The sequence below is a fragment of the Mollisia scopiformis genome (genome assembly GCF_001500285.1).
Source record: "Mollisia scopiformis unplaced genomic scaffold LY89scaffold_8, whole genome shotgun sequence".
Classification (NCBI taxonomy): Eukaryota; Fungi; Ascomycota; class Leotiomycetes; order Helotiales; family Mollisiaceae; genus Mollisia; species Mollisia scopiformis.
Window position 1 is genome coordinate 134,555 of NW_017263588.1, and position 15,487 is coordinate 150,041.

Here is a 15,487-nt window from a genome sequence, read left to right on the forward strand (position 1 = left end):
TGTGTCAAGTGTGACATTGTCTGGGGCAGTTGTTCGGTCGTGTTCTTGAACGAGTAACGGTTGCCGAAGTTTGAGATATTCGTCATCGGCATCGGCTTTGATTGTCTCATTGAATAAGAAATGGGTTTCCAGAGTATGAAAGGCTTGTTATCGGTAATGGCTTTGATTTCCATGTTGAAGAACCTTGGGACCACTGGTCTCATAGAATTGTTCGGAACATGTAAGAGGTTATCTTTGGGATTCGTTATTAACGCCTTCGAAGACGGCTTGATTTCAAAGACGAAACGAAGTAGCTGTAAATGATATCGAACCAAAGCTGCCAGACAGAGGTCGACATTCTGCTTAAAGAGAAGACTGAGCGGATGTGAGATTGTATTGGAAGCTTCATGACTGGATCGCAAAGTTTGATCTCTTCAAGCGCATAGAATTTGTGAATGACCCAGACACCACAGCGGAGAAGACCTTAGAGTAAACTTATTATCTGAGGTCTGAAACTGCTAGTGGGAGAACAGTGCGAGATGTCTGGGCTGGGCGAGAACGTGATGGGAACTTGTTGGTGAGTGATAGGGTGTGGTGAGGTGTTGGAAGAGGTCGGCGCGGATTGTGGATGCTGGGCTGGATGGTATGTTCATTTCGTCTTTATCGTTGTCGAGATACTGTATCCGTCTGATAGTCGTTCGACAAGGCCACATCAGGGTGACTGTGTAATCTCCGTCTCTATTCGAGAGCGCGCACGAGATATTGACGTGATGTTGACGTGATGGAGCCCAGATGATACGTGCAGGGACAATGACTGACGTGTAACGGTGTGAGAACAGATTGGCCGTGTTTGAAGCAATACTGGAGTCTTGTCGTGTCCTGAGACGTGTGGCTTCATCGTTGATGTCGATGTCCTGGTCTGCTCTGCTGGACAAGCTGGGCCCCAACGCACACTGGCAAAAGTACAGCGATAGACAGTGGAAAAGGGGGTGGAGGATATAGTGGCTGGAACGGTAATGATAGTCATCGTAAGCAATATTTTTCTTCGTGGTGCCACCTTTGCTAACGATGCGACAGAGTACTGGGTGACTATACTCTTCAGATTCTTTGTCTTTCTCGCTTTGGGACGTCGACGCCAATGTCGCTGGCTCCCGGGCTTGTTGAACATGGAGATATCGACTTTCTCTTCTGGTATTTTGACGAAGTTGGCGATCGGGTTGGGAGTCGTGTGATTCCTGCTTTTCCGAAGTACCGTTGTTGCAGCTGTCATTCTGCTTGCGACCTTGGGTGGTGGATGGTTGTTATTTGAGCAAATTTCGACTAGGACGCCGAGCCCTCAAAAGGCCGGTGGCGTGAGTCCTGAGGGCTGCTATATCCTTTGTGCGAATTTGTTCTGTTTGTGAGATGTTTCTGGGAAAACCGACCCATGAGAATCTCGACTGCTACTGGTACGTCTTGGCCGTCCTGCTTGCCAGTCCCATCTCAGACAAAGCACACAGAGGAGCACATTACCTGTCAAGTTTGTGATGGCGTGTTCATTTTGATGGATGCGAATCAATCTTAAAATGTTAGAAAAGCGTTCTAAATCAAACTGAACAATATTAGGTGAATTTTGCTAACAGTTTAGGCTCAGATACATACCGATTTTCAGAAGCGAGCTCTAGCTCAGGCAAGAACCGGATCCGAACCGCTGGAAGCTCCATTTTCCTGGTGGTGGCGCTCGTCTTCAGTAAGTCAACCAACTTCAGATTTAGCGATTCCCTTACGAAGCAAGGGTCGTAAAAGCTAACAGTGTGGAAGCAGAGGGGATGTCCAAGAGCCGCACTCTTCAACTCGGACAAAGTGCCTTCCTTTACCTTTTACTGAAATACTGCCATTCCAAATCCATTCGAGTTGCCTTCGGCTCAACCCAACTTCAATAAGAGCTTCGGACAAGGCATAATGCGTCACATGCAATCGCCATCGACTGTAAGCCCATACAACAGCTCTGGAAGCAACATTGGAAGCAACATGCAAACATCAAGTCCCATCAATGCTTCGTTTGGTTCCATCGTCTGCACTAGAGGTTGTTCTACCCGGGATCACTCCCAAGGCTTCGTCACAAACCTCCACGCCTGCCTACTCGCTCAAGAATTGTTTCTACTTGAGCGGGAGAGTATGGGTGATGACCCTGGTCTTCAGGGTCATCACACGCGATCACCCTCCAATGGAGCCATATCACAGCTTTGGGAGCGGCATTGGCAATATCCAATCACCAACTCCTGCAAGCACGTCATTCGGTTCTAACGTTGCTTGGGGTGCACTTCCTCCCAAGATGAGTCTTCCAGATGGATCCGTTTCCCGCTGTGACCCTGGCTTGCCGTATCTAAAGGCTTTGCCTGCGGCAGACCAATTAGTGTAGTTCTTTGTAGGTAGTTCAACGAGAATCCTCTTCTCCGTCTCGCTTTGCATTAGGTCTTCTCCTGATGTTCTGTTCTGCCGTTCGCCGGAGTGTATAACCTCTTTTAAGGATTGGCACTCGTGCCAAGTTTCGTTGAGGTTGACAATTCGACTTGGCTTGCAGAGCCTTGCCAAGGTGGACAGATATTCGGATTTATATCTTTTGAAGCCGTAGAGATAGACTGCCTGAATGACTTTACATTCATTTGGACATAGGTGGCTTTGGAGATCAGACAGGATCTGAGCTCATTCTTACAAGTGCCAAGAACCGTAGTACTCGCGCAGTCTCGAAGCTTTGTTACCTTTGATGGTAAAGATGGCTTCACCAGGGGTTGTTTCAGTTGTAGAGTAATCGCAGGGCTAGTTACGGTTCGGACAATGTCATGGCATGGCCACGATCGCATGAATGAACATAAACTGAAACCTAGTTATCGAAAAAAAAAGTTGTTCCAATCCTCACGACTAGAGAATTTGAGATGATATTTCTCTTAAGCACTGGCATTTGTGAGGTATGAGAAGACATCAGAAGGGATGTCATTCGCATTCATGGTATTTACTGCAGACGTGCAATGCTAACATAATCAGACATACACAACGTACCGTAAAACCACTACTTCTTGAAGAACCCTTTTGAAAATGGTTTCCGGTTAGAATCAATCTTCATCCCAGACCTTCCCTGAAGCCACGACTCCTTCACAGATCGAGCATTATGAGCTGCCTTTGGTGCCAAGTTCGTGCTTTGAGTCTTCGTGACACGATACGTTGTTTTACCAACTCGTCGATCTTTGGGTCCCTTCTCTAAAAGCTCCTTGAACTTCTTCTTCCTTGGGGCTATCCTCGGCGCCTCTTCAGCAGCTATGACTTCGTTTGGATCGTCGTCCTCCAGGAATTCCAGAGGTAAGAGATCTGGTACATCTCGATGTCTTGAGATCCTCGTAGGTGGAGCAACATCATCTTCGTCGTCGATGGCTTCAATATCAGCACGGACTTTTTCGTCCTCATCGTCGTCCGATTCGATCGTAATGATTACTCGATCCTCAAGCCTTTCCACCTCAGTCTTCGGTTTACGTTTCTTTGTAGACTCCGCCTGCTTCCTCAGAGTCTCTTCTCTCTCCTTTCGCTTCTGGCGAGATGCCGCTGCTTGCCTATAAATATGTCAGTAAAAGTTATGCAGGAACCATGCAACGGTAACTCACTCTTTGACCGCCTTTGCAGCATCCTTCTCCCTTGCTCTGATTGTCTGGGCGGCCTCCTGCATACCAACAGCTTCGGGAGCATCATCATCACTGTCTTCATCCTCATGCTCTTCAGATTGACTATCCTCGGCATTTCCGGCAGGCTCCCTTGTAGTGGAAAAAACCTCCTCGACGGGTTCTTCGCTGTCAAATCGACGATGGTTGGTCTTTCTGCCGCTTTCATGACCCTCAATTGTCCCTGTCGTAGCCCTTGGGGGACTCATCGTTCTCGCGGGTATCTCGACTACAGGTCTGGTGCTTGGGAGTTTCTCCTCGTCTCCATCTTTGCCACGGACCGGAAGGACCTTTCTCTTCTTTGGACTCGGCGTCTTGACTTTGACCTCACCGCTCAAGTCAGATACTGTGCGCTTCCGAGACTTGCTTCTCGGAGGTGGAACATCTACGATGATCGAGTTCTCGTCGTTTAATTCTTCGTCTTCGTCTTCGTCGAGAAGCTCATGTTGATGCGGTCTGGCTTTGACCATAATATCGTCAGTCGTTGGCGAAAGTTGTTTTGGGTTTGGTTGGGGCGTATATATAAGAGATCTAGCAGATTGAATAATTCTGGAGAACATAAAGCCTTGGTTTGTTCGAAGTTGCGGTCGTGGATGTATGCGCTTGATCTGGTGGGATGCAAATATGAATTTTCTTGGCAGAAAGCGAACGAATTAAAATGACACTAGTCTCACCGCCTTCACGACAACATCAGAGTTCAATTTGACCTAACCAATTTCGCGCAAGCAGTCCAAGATACGGTTTTGGAGGCATTGAGTTCATTGATATTGTCGAATCCCTTGTGTTGAACTCCTTTGCTTCCAATATTCCTTGACAGCTGAATCAAGAACCAATAATGTCCCGATTTGAGTCTCGTGCCTCGGCCTACATTGGGATTCTTCTACCTACATGTAGAAATACGATACGACAAGCAAGATGCTTTCACCCAACTTCTATCCCAAAGGCCCGACCAATTGCTAGAGCATCGCCGAAAACCAGAGCCAGATTGCAGCAACAAGAAGGCTCGATCAGAGTGAGGCAAGCACCAAACATTGAAGACTCTCTACCACCAGTTGTCCTTCTCAATTCGGCAAGAAAATCCGGTCTTCTTCAAATAGAGCCTGAAAAAGCCCTCGATTTTCTTCGTCAATACCAACAGCTAGCTGTAAACCCAGTTGGCTCATGGGAGCAAACATTATGTAATCGTTAGTACCTCGTTTACGGTTCGAATAATGTCTAATTCGAACAGAACATAACATCGACCCTGCTACTGTCGCTACCCTTGCTGGGATTCTGAGAAGAAGCCATGATAAGGCACAGCAGGTGTTAGCCAAAAAGATTATGCTGACGGCTTCCGCTCTGGGAGACAAATCGGCGACTCTGGAGATCATATCAGCTGCCCTCCGTTTAGGTAAATTACATGATTATCCCGCGCCTCTTCGACAACTTGGTATCCTTGCAAAGAAAGAGAATGATCTGCCAGCCTTAACCTTTCTCGGCAAAGTACACAATGCCCATGGTGATAAGAGAGGAGCATTGGAATGCTTTCGAAAAGCTACCAGACCTCCAACTGGCAATCTCGAATTCTATGGAGCTGGAGATGCTCTCGTGTCTGAGGGGCTGATTCTCTTGGAATTGAAAGACAAGGATGGTGCAGAGACTGCATTTGAGAAAGCCGCTTTGGAACTTGATGACCCGGCAGCTTATTTCTATCTTTCAAAACTCCAAGAGCCAGGTTCTCCTCAAGAGCAAATCTATCTCCTCAAGGCAGCTTCATCAGGTATCACAGAGGCGTGGCATAATCTTGGAGCACTAGAAATGGCAAAACGAAAGGATACAATAACGAAGCCGAGCAAAGTGGAAGACTTCGGAATGGCGTACGATTGGTTTCAAGTCGCTGCTACAGAGGGATTTGGACTAAGTATGCTGAACTTAGCGTTGATGTACAAGTCCGTGGGAAATGTTGAAGAAGGAATGACATGGTTGGAGAAAGCTGAAGAGAACGCGGATGTTCGAGACCAAGCAAGAGCGATAAAAGCAGACTTTCGAAACAGCAATGTGGGCGCCATATGATACCGGGCAAAGGCCAGCATTTGGATATTTCGGCTGATTCATCCGCGGCTCATGCACTGTTGCACATGGTCGGCCTTTTATTCTGTCAAGAAGACGGACATGAGTCGTTAAGACTCTCTATTTTCTCGAGCTCTACGGGTCAAGGGCTTTGGCATTGATCGTGGCTTACCCCAGCCTCAAGCTGGCCCGGAGCCTAGATACCACGCGGCTTTCCTTAAATCCTCCAGGGCCTCAGTGATTGGTCGACAGTCCTACTTTGTATGATACCCGTGGCCGCGCCAACGATGAACCCCCACGCATGTTCGCGTGTTTGTACGTTAGTTTCAAGTCCCCATGACTAACATTGCCTTCTTCCGACCCTTCATTACACATAATCCAAGTATCCTAGATCGGGTCGAGTTGAGCAAGCCATTAGTGTTATCCCGACTGAATAGCACAGCGCTGATATCGCGCATATCCTGTAGCAACGTCATGATCATGCGGAGCTTGGACTCTAGTTGAAATTGTATGCTGTCCGTCTTACTGCGCAAGTGAGTACACATTTCAAAGCTGCTCCACTGCAGCAAATTGCGATTGCACAACTCCTCCTCCTGCAATGTTTAAATCAGGAACAATGTACCCCGAGGTACATTGAGTAAGTAGCAGCGAATCTTGGCACAACAGTGTGAGTTGCATACTCCCTGGTGGAGATCGACATGCTTACTGATTCAGCGCTCGACGAATTTTGGTCTGACGAGCGGCGGAGCCTGTGGCTTCGGCCTGTATAGCCTCTGCGCCCAAGGAAGCGTTACAGCAAGCTGGACCGATGCTTGGTTAGGTGATACCTACACTGCTTTCTGCACCTCTTATCCCATGCTCTGTAAAGATCCTTCCAATACAACACTCCGTGGCAATTTTGCTGCGCCAAATGGGGATTACTACACCCAAGTATGTAACAGCTCAATTCTCTTCTTTTCACGAAAGGCGCTGATCAGTACAGGACTGGCCATCGCTTCCTGGTGGCTTTGATAACTACCTATGTGCGGAGAATGCATGGAGCTTGTTCAAACAGAAGCTGATAGAACGCATTATGCTGTCGGAGAAGCAGGATACACTGATCCGATTGTACTTGAAGTTGTTGATAGTTGTCCCTGTAATACCAATAGCAATGGTGCTGTGAGTCCCCCTTCATATCCACAGCTCTGACTTTCCTGATCATGTATGCAGGTGGTCCAGGTGCTGATCATGGCGGCGAAATCAACTTCAAGTATGGCTGTCCTTTGCCAGTGGGCAGCATCCTCCTTGATCTATCAGACATCGCCATGGGACGTCTCTAAGGGAATGGCTCTCTCACAACAGGTGTAATTCCCACTCGCTACAAACGAATCCCTTGCTCCACGCCAGGCAATATCTACCTCTAGCTTCGAGACGAAAGCGAACCTTACTATTTTGCCCTCTCAGGTCAACACTACAGGTATCAGCTCTGTCGTTAGCATCGAAGTTCAAGGTACCGGCACGACAACTTGGACAAGCCTCATCCATGACCCAAATCACACTGAGTCTCGACCTCAAGAGAGATATGGGAGCTGGACAATTCCGCAGGGCACTGGACCGTTTGAACTTCCTGTCGCGGTAAGGATTACGAGTCCCAGTGGTGAGCAGGTTGTTTCGATGGATGCGATAACCACGTTTATTGCTCCGGCGAGTACGCCGGCTGGGTTTTACTACATTGATCTTGGGGTACAATTCTCTTCTTAGCATAATGGGGGAACTCGCTGCGATAATTCCATAAATTGTACATATCATCCCTTATTTTTAAGAATTTTACACGATTAAATATTGAGATTTTGTTCGTAGGGTCAAACAATGCTCCTGTGACATGGACTCATCCAAAACTGACAACATGATGTCTGTGTGACTGTAATACCATTCTAATCCGACCTCGACATTTTGGATCTGAGTACAGGTTCTCAATACCCACAATGAAGTTCTCGTAAAGTGCCACAGTTTTTGCAGACTTCTTAACGTAAGATAAGCAGTTGTATTGATGCACTAACAGTATGTATTTCTCAATATCTCATTCCACCTCATCAATTGCCGTTTCAAGAAAGTCCCACGCGCTTCCCAGACTATTTCCCTCTATATTGCTTATCCTCTATTGAGAATTCCCTCAAGGAAGAATTTGCGTCCATAATTAGCACGACCTGAATGTCAAAATTAATAATGAAACGATTAGCTCCAGAAAGACTTAGTATCCACAGCCATTGAGATCGATAAAGAGATTCCACAAAACATCACGTATTATAAGTAAAGAAAGCTACAAAATACAGCATGGTTAAACACAAGTAAATAAAAAGGCATATCTCCAACATCTGAACATCATACCACATTAGACTTTACCTACGGCAAGTCACTGCTAACAACCTGACATCCTCCACCACTCCAACCCTTCACCTCAAGGCACCACGCCATAAACCACTCCCTCCCATCCACTCCCAACATTCACCGATGAAATCCTCCAGACATCACGCCATAAACCACGTGATCGGATGCGAATACACAGGTCTACAAAAGCCCCCAGAAGTATATAAACGTCGCTCACCGCAGCTCCAGAACAACAACAATTCTCAAACGGTGCGAATATTGGGTATGGGTGGTGTGTCCACCGGGGTGTGGGAACCCAGAGATTTGGACCCGGTGCAGTGTGCTTTTACTGTGGGAAAATAGAGGAGATTTTTAGCAGTGCATTGGGAATACGATGACAGTTGTTTATTGACAGTGAGATGATGTTAACAGCAGTGGGACATTGGTTGGCAACGGACAATTAGGGGATGAAAATTATTAGCGACAGGAAAATGATTGAGCAGACGAAAATTAAGAATTGAGGACAGACAAATGAAAGGGCTATACAAGTTCTGCATGGGGCAGACATTCTTGTTCTTAGAGTAACCAATATATACAAGGGCATTTGGAGGAAAATAAGTGTTCTTTTTGTGTTTACCGCGCAATGAATATGCTGATTGTGTGGAACACGGACAATGATTTCAGGTTGGATTTTATGTCGGGCAAACTTGCCGTCTAAAAAGAACATCCTGTAAAGTGTAATCATCACGGACAAGGAAGGCACTGCCACAAGTGAAAATTGGAATGGAGAAAAAGCAACGAATTCATTTGAAGACCAACGCACGCATGTTATCATTTCGCCATAGTAATGCTATCCACCAACGCCAAACCCAATCGAGAATTATCCTCCCAACCCCAGCAATCCCAACCAGACCTGCCCATATTTCCTCTCACTAATCATCACTCTTCTTTTTTCGTCCTCTACCCTTCTTCGGCTTCTTCTCCTCCTCACTACTATCACTCGCCTCCACCTTCTCCTTTCTCTTCTTCGCCTCTCCTCCAGCACCCTCCTGCGCCTCACTAACTCGTCCCACAATCTCAGCCAAGAAATCGAATTGCTCCGGACTGCCCAATACAACCTGCTTCAAGTGCTGCGCCGTGACCTTCTTTCCGCCCTTCTCCCGCGCCTTATCCGCCGCTCCGCTAACCAACGCAATCATGAAGAGCTCCAAAGCCTTGCTGACCGCAACCGGTGTAACCTGCGCCACCTTGCCGACTTCCTCGTCTGCTTGCATGATGCGCTTTATGCGCGCGACGGGGAACTTGGTCTTGATCTCGATGTTGTTGGGATTGGGGTTCTTGTAGGCTGGTGGAGGGGCGTTGGAGGAGAAGGTGTTAGAGGAAGAGGAAGGGTCGGCTTTTATGCGTGGGCCTCGAGACGACATGGTGGGGGAAGGGATGTAGTCTCCTTCTGCGTCGAAGTCGCTGTATGAGGATTCGGTCTTGACGAGGGGATTTCGAAGGCTCTGATGAGGCGTGAGATTGGGGTTGCCGAATGAATGTGACGGTGGCAGCACGGGGATCGGGGGCATGTATTGGTTGCTGCCGTACTCGTTGAAGTCGTTGTAGGATTGATTGGTTTGGTACGCGTGGATATTTTGGTGGTATTGAGGTTGAGGCGCGTTGTTGAAGGAGGGAATGACTGGCGACCTCGGTGCGTACGAGGTGGATTGCGGTTGTGGCTGATAGGGTTGTTGCGTTTTGGGAGGAGAGGAGAGGAAGCTGGACAGGTCGGGGGATTGAGGCGCATATGTAGAGTCCATTCTTTTCTGCTCGCGAGGCCGAGCTCTTATTTATTCGCTGGCGAGTGAATCGTTTTTGGTGAAGGCGGTGGGCGTTATGCAAGGCTAATGCAGTCGTGATGAAGCCCTGTGAAAAGCCAAATCGAGGAGGTGGACCTCCAAATCCGCGCTTCCGATTGGTTGAAAGTGTGCTAAGCTTATGAAATACGGTAATCCGGTCACAGATTGTCCAAAAGACCAATGTATGACCGTAATACCGTGTATATTGCCTGGAATTGTGTGGTAAACAACCCCTCGATACAATCGTGGCTGCCAAATGAGGACAAGTGGAACTCTGGGCGGTGAAAGATTGATTGGGTGTTCGGCGAGTTGAGGACGTCGGAGTAAATATGATCCGATCCGACTATGAAAGGCGCGAAGCCGTTTCAGGTATCGTGAAGAGAATGAATTTAGCGTGAAATCGATAAGAAGTAGTGGTAGTCGGACAGTGTCGGAACAAAGATGATCCGAAGTGAATAAGTCGGATTAATAAATGATCCAGAGTGAATCTCCGTAAAGTTTAGCCGTCGGTGAGTGGATGGTGTCGAGTGAAGAGTGGGTCTCGCGGTGCAGTCAAGTTTCACTGCAAGCGAGCGTGCATCTGCATTTTTTTCTCGGGGAACAAGGCCACTTATTTGTACGGAGCAGCCATCCCTCGAGTCGTGCTATGACGCATCAGGTTAGACCGTGCATAAAAATTTCCCAAGGGGTTGATGATCTTTGACGACATCAACAATGGAGTTACTCCATCGTCATCAGAAATATTTCACAGGGTTGAGAATGTCTATCGCAATATTTGAGAAAAGCTTTTCATGAGTTCACGCCCTCGTCTTGGCGGACATGATGCGTCGTTCGGTGTTTACGGATATTCGTTCCACAACAGCTTACATCTGTCCTATTTAACCGCGTCAGCCTCGCGGCGAAAGGGCGACATTCAGCTCCAGCCTTACTGAATGCCGAACGCCCCTCGCCCTTTCTCCTTCGTCGCCCTCTCGCCCTTTCTCATCTGTCGCAATATCATGTTTTGCATGCAGGTTATCGTTGTTTAGCTCTTTTTATCCTTGTCTCGTTGTCGCCCTTCAGAAGTCTGGAGGCCTGACAGGCAATACTTTTCAGAAGTCTTGGCATATTTTCAGGCACCGAATGTTGAATGATGAAAAATCGAGCACTGAGATCATCACAGCATTAATGCAACTTCTCGAATTCGAAACCTCGTCTTGTACGACGGTATCTGTCTGAGTGGGGTGATTGATGAGGTCCAATAACTTGATCTAATCTGACAACATGCCTGGCTAAGACACCTTTTCTGAGCGGAATCATTTACTTTTATCATCGGATTTTAATGCTCCATTTGAAGCAGATGCATGCTATTCGAGAGTTGTAATGTGTAAGGGTTATCTGACATCTTGCAGGAGTGGTTGGTTATGAATCTTTGCTGCATGAGTGATCCTCCTTTGTGGCGGGTGAACTGTCAATAAAGCGCAAAGCTCAGATACATCCCTTTTTCTGACCTTTCCTTTCACTTACTCATCCCATCAGTGAGTTCCAAGCTATAGTTTACAAAGAGTTGGTCGAAGAAGGTGGAAGAAGTGGGGCTAAGGAGGGTATCGGTAGCCGTGCCTGTTGCCTACATATGCTTCCGGCAAGTTGGATGCCTTATACATGCCATCTGAGTTGGTTGTATGTACCTCAATCTGAATCATAATCCTAGCGTCGAGTCTCTACAAGTTTTGCTGCATGTCGCAAGGTCGGGCAGTTCTTTCCCGACTTACTAGTGATATGCTTTGTTGCATATCGCATGGCTCCATCGCCCTTTCCAAGACTGACAAGCTCTCATCACATGTAGAACCTTAAGTCCTTTCTTACCTAAGTAGTCAAAAGTGTATTATACTGCATTATGGTCGCAGATTTCATTTCTGATTCTGCTAAAGCCTGCTGAATGTTATTCTTCTAATCGTCCTCTGCTACTCAATGTCTGCGTCGTTCGAAGCCTTCAAATTCCAATTGCTTCAGCCTGAGATCGTCCTGGAGAGATTCGAACCACTCCCAGTGCGTCAATCCATGTAAGCAGAAAGTCCGAAAGCCTCCATAACCCTGAATCTCAGGTTGAACACCGACTCTACACGTGACAGGAACACCACGTGCGATGTTACAAGGATCTGCAGTCAACCGAGATCGATAAGAACAGCTTCATCTTGCATTCCACCTTCTAAGTTCATCCATCCCACCTTGGATCTACCCTGCTCTGCCTGAGATCTCCAGTCAGGTACGGTACCTGATAAGAGGAGAGACGTTACATTATGATTGGGCCCTGAAATTTTATTGCGCAGCCATTTTAGGCTTTATTTCACCATGTTCCCCTCATCGCGAACTTGCTTCCAGGATCATCTCAAAACATTGGTTACGATGCTCACAACTTTCCTCATTACTGCACTCTTTCTGCAGGTATCATTTAGCATTCGGACTTCTCGAGATATTATTTATCGAGCGCCCAATGTCACGTCTCCGGAAATTCCGCTCGATGTATTCCAGGTCGAGGCACCGTTGAGGAATACATATGAGGGTGCGGCTTGTCAACAAGTTATTATGCAACACAATTTTACTGCAAGCTATGGCAGTCCCTATGTTGGTAATAACTCCCTCCTTCTTTCATCGACCTGAACTGACAGGCAAGGCACGTACTCGCCTCCCAAGAATTGCACGTTCACGACTACAATTTTTAATATGTCTATCACCTCAATTGGCATCAACTATGATCGATTAGGTCTCATCTTCTTGGGCGACATTGAAGTTTGGAGGACCACAACAGCAATGCCTGTACGAACCGGAATTTACTACAATTTTCAAAAGGACATGACGATCTTTGACACCCTCCTCCAGTCGGAACAGAAAGTGATCATGGAACTAGACAATATCTACGATTCAGTATTCACAGGCAACTATGATGTCACAATGACAGCGCTGTACTTCAACGATCACGACAAAGCAACACCAGCAGATCTTATTCTTCCCATCTCAGCCGAGCTTTCATCACAGAATAAATCTTCTGTTCTTTCTCTACCAGATGGGAATGCGACAGTGTCATTCACTTTGCCAAGAAACGTAGAGAGAGCCGTTGTTAGCATCCTTGCCTCGGGAAACGGAGCCGAGGAGTTCTGGTATACAAATGTCCCAACCCAATACGATGACACCTTTAACAATACCGCACTTTCTGGATACGGCCCGTGGCGCGAGGTTCAACTTCTGGTTGATGGTCAAGTTGCTGGTGTAGGGTGGCCCTTTCCAACTGTGTTTACTGGAGGCATTAGTCCCGGTCTCTGGGTTCCGATCGTTGGAATTGATACCTATGACTTGCCGAGCTTCGAAATTGATATCAGTCCTTGGCTTGGAGTACTGTGTGATGGGAAGTCACACACATTTGCGATGGAAGTTGTGGGATATGATTCTGTGACAACACTTGGCACGGTAGGCTCGAATTGGTGGATCACCGGATCAATTTTTCTTTGGGTTGACAGTGCAGGAAGTCAGACGACAGGAACAGTAAGTATGAAGATAACTTCATCTTCCGCAAGCTAATACAAGACAGACTATTCAATCATCCACCGCTGCACCGTCGTTCGATTTTGCTCCTACGATTGGAACTGCTTCGGGTCTAAATACCTCCCTGCTTGTCTCCCTCTCCGCTCATCGAACCATCAGCCACAGTAGTACAATCACCACCTCCCACGGTCCCCGCACTCTCACATGGTCCCAATCCCTCTCCTACATTAACAAACAAAACTTTACCGCGTTAGGCTACAACGCGACTCTCTACCAACTCACATCCGGCACTTCATCCTACTCCCCACTACTATCCCATCCTTCTACAGAAACCGACTTGATTACCAACAGTTACAGCTATCCCATTTCCTTCACACAACAATACATCGTTCCTATAGACCCCACAGTTGTGAACAGCACCTTAATCGCAGACCTCGATCGCAGTAAACTTACCTCCAGGATACCCATCCTATCCTACCTCACCAAACCTTCTGTATTCTCCGCTCCAGAGGTTCTATCAACAAGACAGAACGGCAGCTGCATCTATTTCTGGAACAATACCTACTACGATTTCGCTGGTGCAATCGATCCAGCAATGGGGACACTAGGAGCAACAGAACAATGGTTCAGCTTCTCGGGACCTGTAGAAAGTGGTGGAATGGAGAGTTATGGGAGGCATGTCAGGGCTATAGATGGCTACGTGCCTGTTCTGACAGAGGATGAGACCTTTGACCATACGATTGAGGTCCCAGAAACTCAGATTGTGCCCGGGAATGAACTTTGAAGGTGCTAAACTTTTAGATCACTAATAAAAGTCTTGAAAAACTATTCCTTCCTCCTTGAGTTTCGCACATTCTCTCAGTCAATTGCTTACGAGTTACATTCCCTCCAACCTCGCTCTGGTGCAGCACACAAGTCTCACGTGTTTCGTCCCAAATAGGCAATGATCGCTCTTGTTGCACTCGCAGCAGTGGTAAAATCGTCGTTCCCACACGGAAAACACAATGTGTTGTGACCATTATATGCAGCTCTCATCTTTGCTTGGAATTATTCCTGCTGTGTTAGTAATCTGCTTTCAATGTTAATTATATCTAACGCTGCCCACATTGGTACTTGAGATGGCGGGGTTTCGCTGACAGTAGTGGTTGACAAAGAAGGCGTGGATTCCATGGGGGTAGAATCCGATGCAATGACTTGTTACCTGGACAAAAGAGCTTCTTGTATCTATTCAGCTATTTTCACAGGAAGTTATGAAAGATTTAATCAATTCTTGTCCGGTCGGTCAGTCAGAAGTTGGTGCGGTCAGTTGAAAGCTGGTGCGGTCAGTTGAAATTTGATGCGGTCGGTCAGTCAAAAGTTCATGCTGTCAGGTCGAAAAAATAGATCTGCAGCACCGGTGCCGCGCTAAGATTTAGAACTGACCGCATGAGCTCAGGTTCTGAAAATTGATGCGGTCGGTCAGTTGCTTGAAAGATTGCGACGTGCAACAAAATAAATCTTTTAGCCAATACTTGGGGAGAGGTTCTCCTGGCTAGGAGAAATTGAATTTCTTTACATGTTATAATCTTACGATGGCCTGAAGTGAGGTCGGTTATACCCCCCATATCATCAAAGCCAACCTGGAATGCGGTCCCTAATGTTGCAATGAGTATGCCCATACCCGTTGCGCTAGTTGCGCTAATTGTGTCACAGCGCCAGCTGTTACCAATCGCCTGAGCCAATCGCCTGCGACAGAGGCCAGGCCGGGAATGGTGGCGTTCCCGAGCTTTAAGCCTACTAGGGCTTAGCTCCTCACATGACATCCCCTTCTAACATATATATGTATATAGATCTCTCCTCCTCTCCTTTCTTCTCTCCTTAGCTTTAGATTCTAAATGAATAGCCCGACGTTGCGTCGCCACCTCACACCATCGTCACAGTGCTGTCACAAATTGCGCTGGTCTCGCTGTCCGCGATGAATTCGCTCAACTACTGTTGGAAACACAATATACAGCTAATAATCACGTGATTCGTTTGGATGAGACCGTACCACGATGAGGTTATATTCCTTCTATCTGTGGTATT

At 47.1% G+C, this 15,487-nt stretch overlaps 6 protein-coding genes across 6 annotated transcripts; 3 read left to right on the forward strand and 3 right to left on the reverse strand.

Annotated features, from left to right (window-relative positions):
- Positions 1–497: 497 nt before the first annotated feature.
- Positions 498–1,249, reverse strand: LY89DRAFT_667079 (uncharacterized protein; the record flags this gene model as incomplete). Its single annotated transcript, XM_018212955.1, has 2 exons — positions 498–932; positions 1,037–1,249. The coding sequence occupies 2 exons, from the start codon at positions 1,247–1,249 to the stop codon at positions 498–500; spliced, it is 648 nt and encodes a 215-aa protein (XP_018073430.1).
- A 1,779-nt stretch (positions 1,250–3,028) lies between these two features.
- Positions 3,029–4,138, reverse strand: LY89DRAFT_731498 (uncharacterized protein; the record flags this gene model as incomplete). The annotated part of the gene is made up of 2 exons (XM_018219576.1): positions 3,029–3,563; positions 3,615–4,138. 2 exons carry the CDS (start codon positions 4,136–4,138, stop codon positions 3,029–3,031), a joined length of 1,059 nt encoding a protein of 352 aa, XP_018073431.1.
- A 260-nt stretch (positions 4,139–4,398) lies between these two features.
- Positions 4,399–5,882, forward strand: LY89DRAFT_476405 (HCP-like protein). Its single transcript, XM_018207810.1, has 2 exons — positions 4,399–4,852; positions 4,897–5,882. The coding sequence occupies exons 1-2, from the start codon at positions 4,504–4,506 to the stop codon at positions 5,718–5,720; spliced, it is 1,173 nt and encodes a 390-aa protein (XP_018073432.1). The 5' UTR covers positions 4,399–4,503; the 3' UTR covers positions 5,721–5,882.
- Positions 5,883–6,053: 171 nt separating this feature from the next.
- Positions 6,054–7,457, forward strand: LY89DRAFT_695754 (uncharacterized protein; the record flags this gene model as incomplete). The annotated part of the gene is made up of 8 exons (XM_018216782.1): positions 6,054–6,099; positions 6,218–6,335; positions 6,366–6,384; positions 6,432–6,647; positions 6,700–6,739; positions 6,775–6,870; positions 6,927–7,028; positions 7,174–7,457. 8 exons carry the CDS (start codon positions 6,054–6,056, stop codon positions 7,455–7,457), a joined length of 921 nt encoding a protein of 306 aa, XP_018073433.1.
- A 1,580-nt stretch (positions 7,458–9,037) lies between these two features.
- Positions 9,038–9,412, reverse strand: LY89DRAFT_552654 (histone-fold-containing protein; the record flags this gene model as incomplete). The annotated part of the gene is made up of 1 exon (XM_018208318.1): positions 9,038–9,412. A coding segment is annotated over one exon (375 nt), but the record flags the coding sequence as incomplete, so codon positions are not given.
- A 2,877-nt stretch (positions 9,413–12,289) lies between these two features.
- On the forward strand, positions 12,290–14,207 carry LY89DRAFT_581373 (uncharacterized protein; the record flags this gene model as incomplete). The annotated part of the gene is made up of 3 exons (XM_018209107.1): positions 12,290–12,512; positions 12,558–13,423; positions 13,470–14,207. 3 exons carry the CDS (start codon positions 12,290–12,292, stop codon positions 14,205–14,207), a joined length of 1,827 nt encoding a protein of 608 aa, XP_018073435.1.
- Between the last annotated feature and the right edge of the window lie 1,280 nt (positions 14,208–15,487).

Bases quoted from the DNA above. Each gene is read 5' to 3' on its own strand.
- LY89DRAFT_476405 (XM_018207810.1), top strand. From the start codon at position 4,504: ATGTCCCGATTTGAGTCTCGTGCCTCGGCCTACATTGGGATTCTTCTA. The intron at 4,853-4,896 runs GTTAGTACCTCG...TAATTCGAACAG, and splicing joins GGAGCAAACATTATGTAATC to AACATAACATCGACCCTGCT.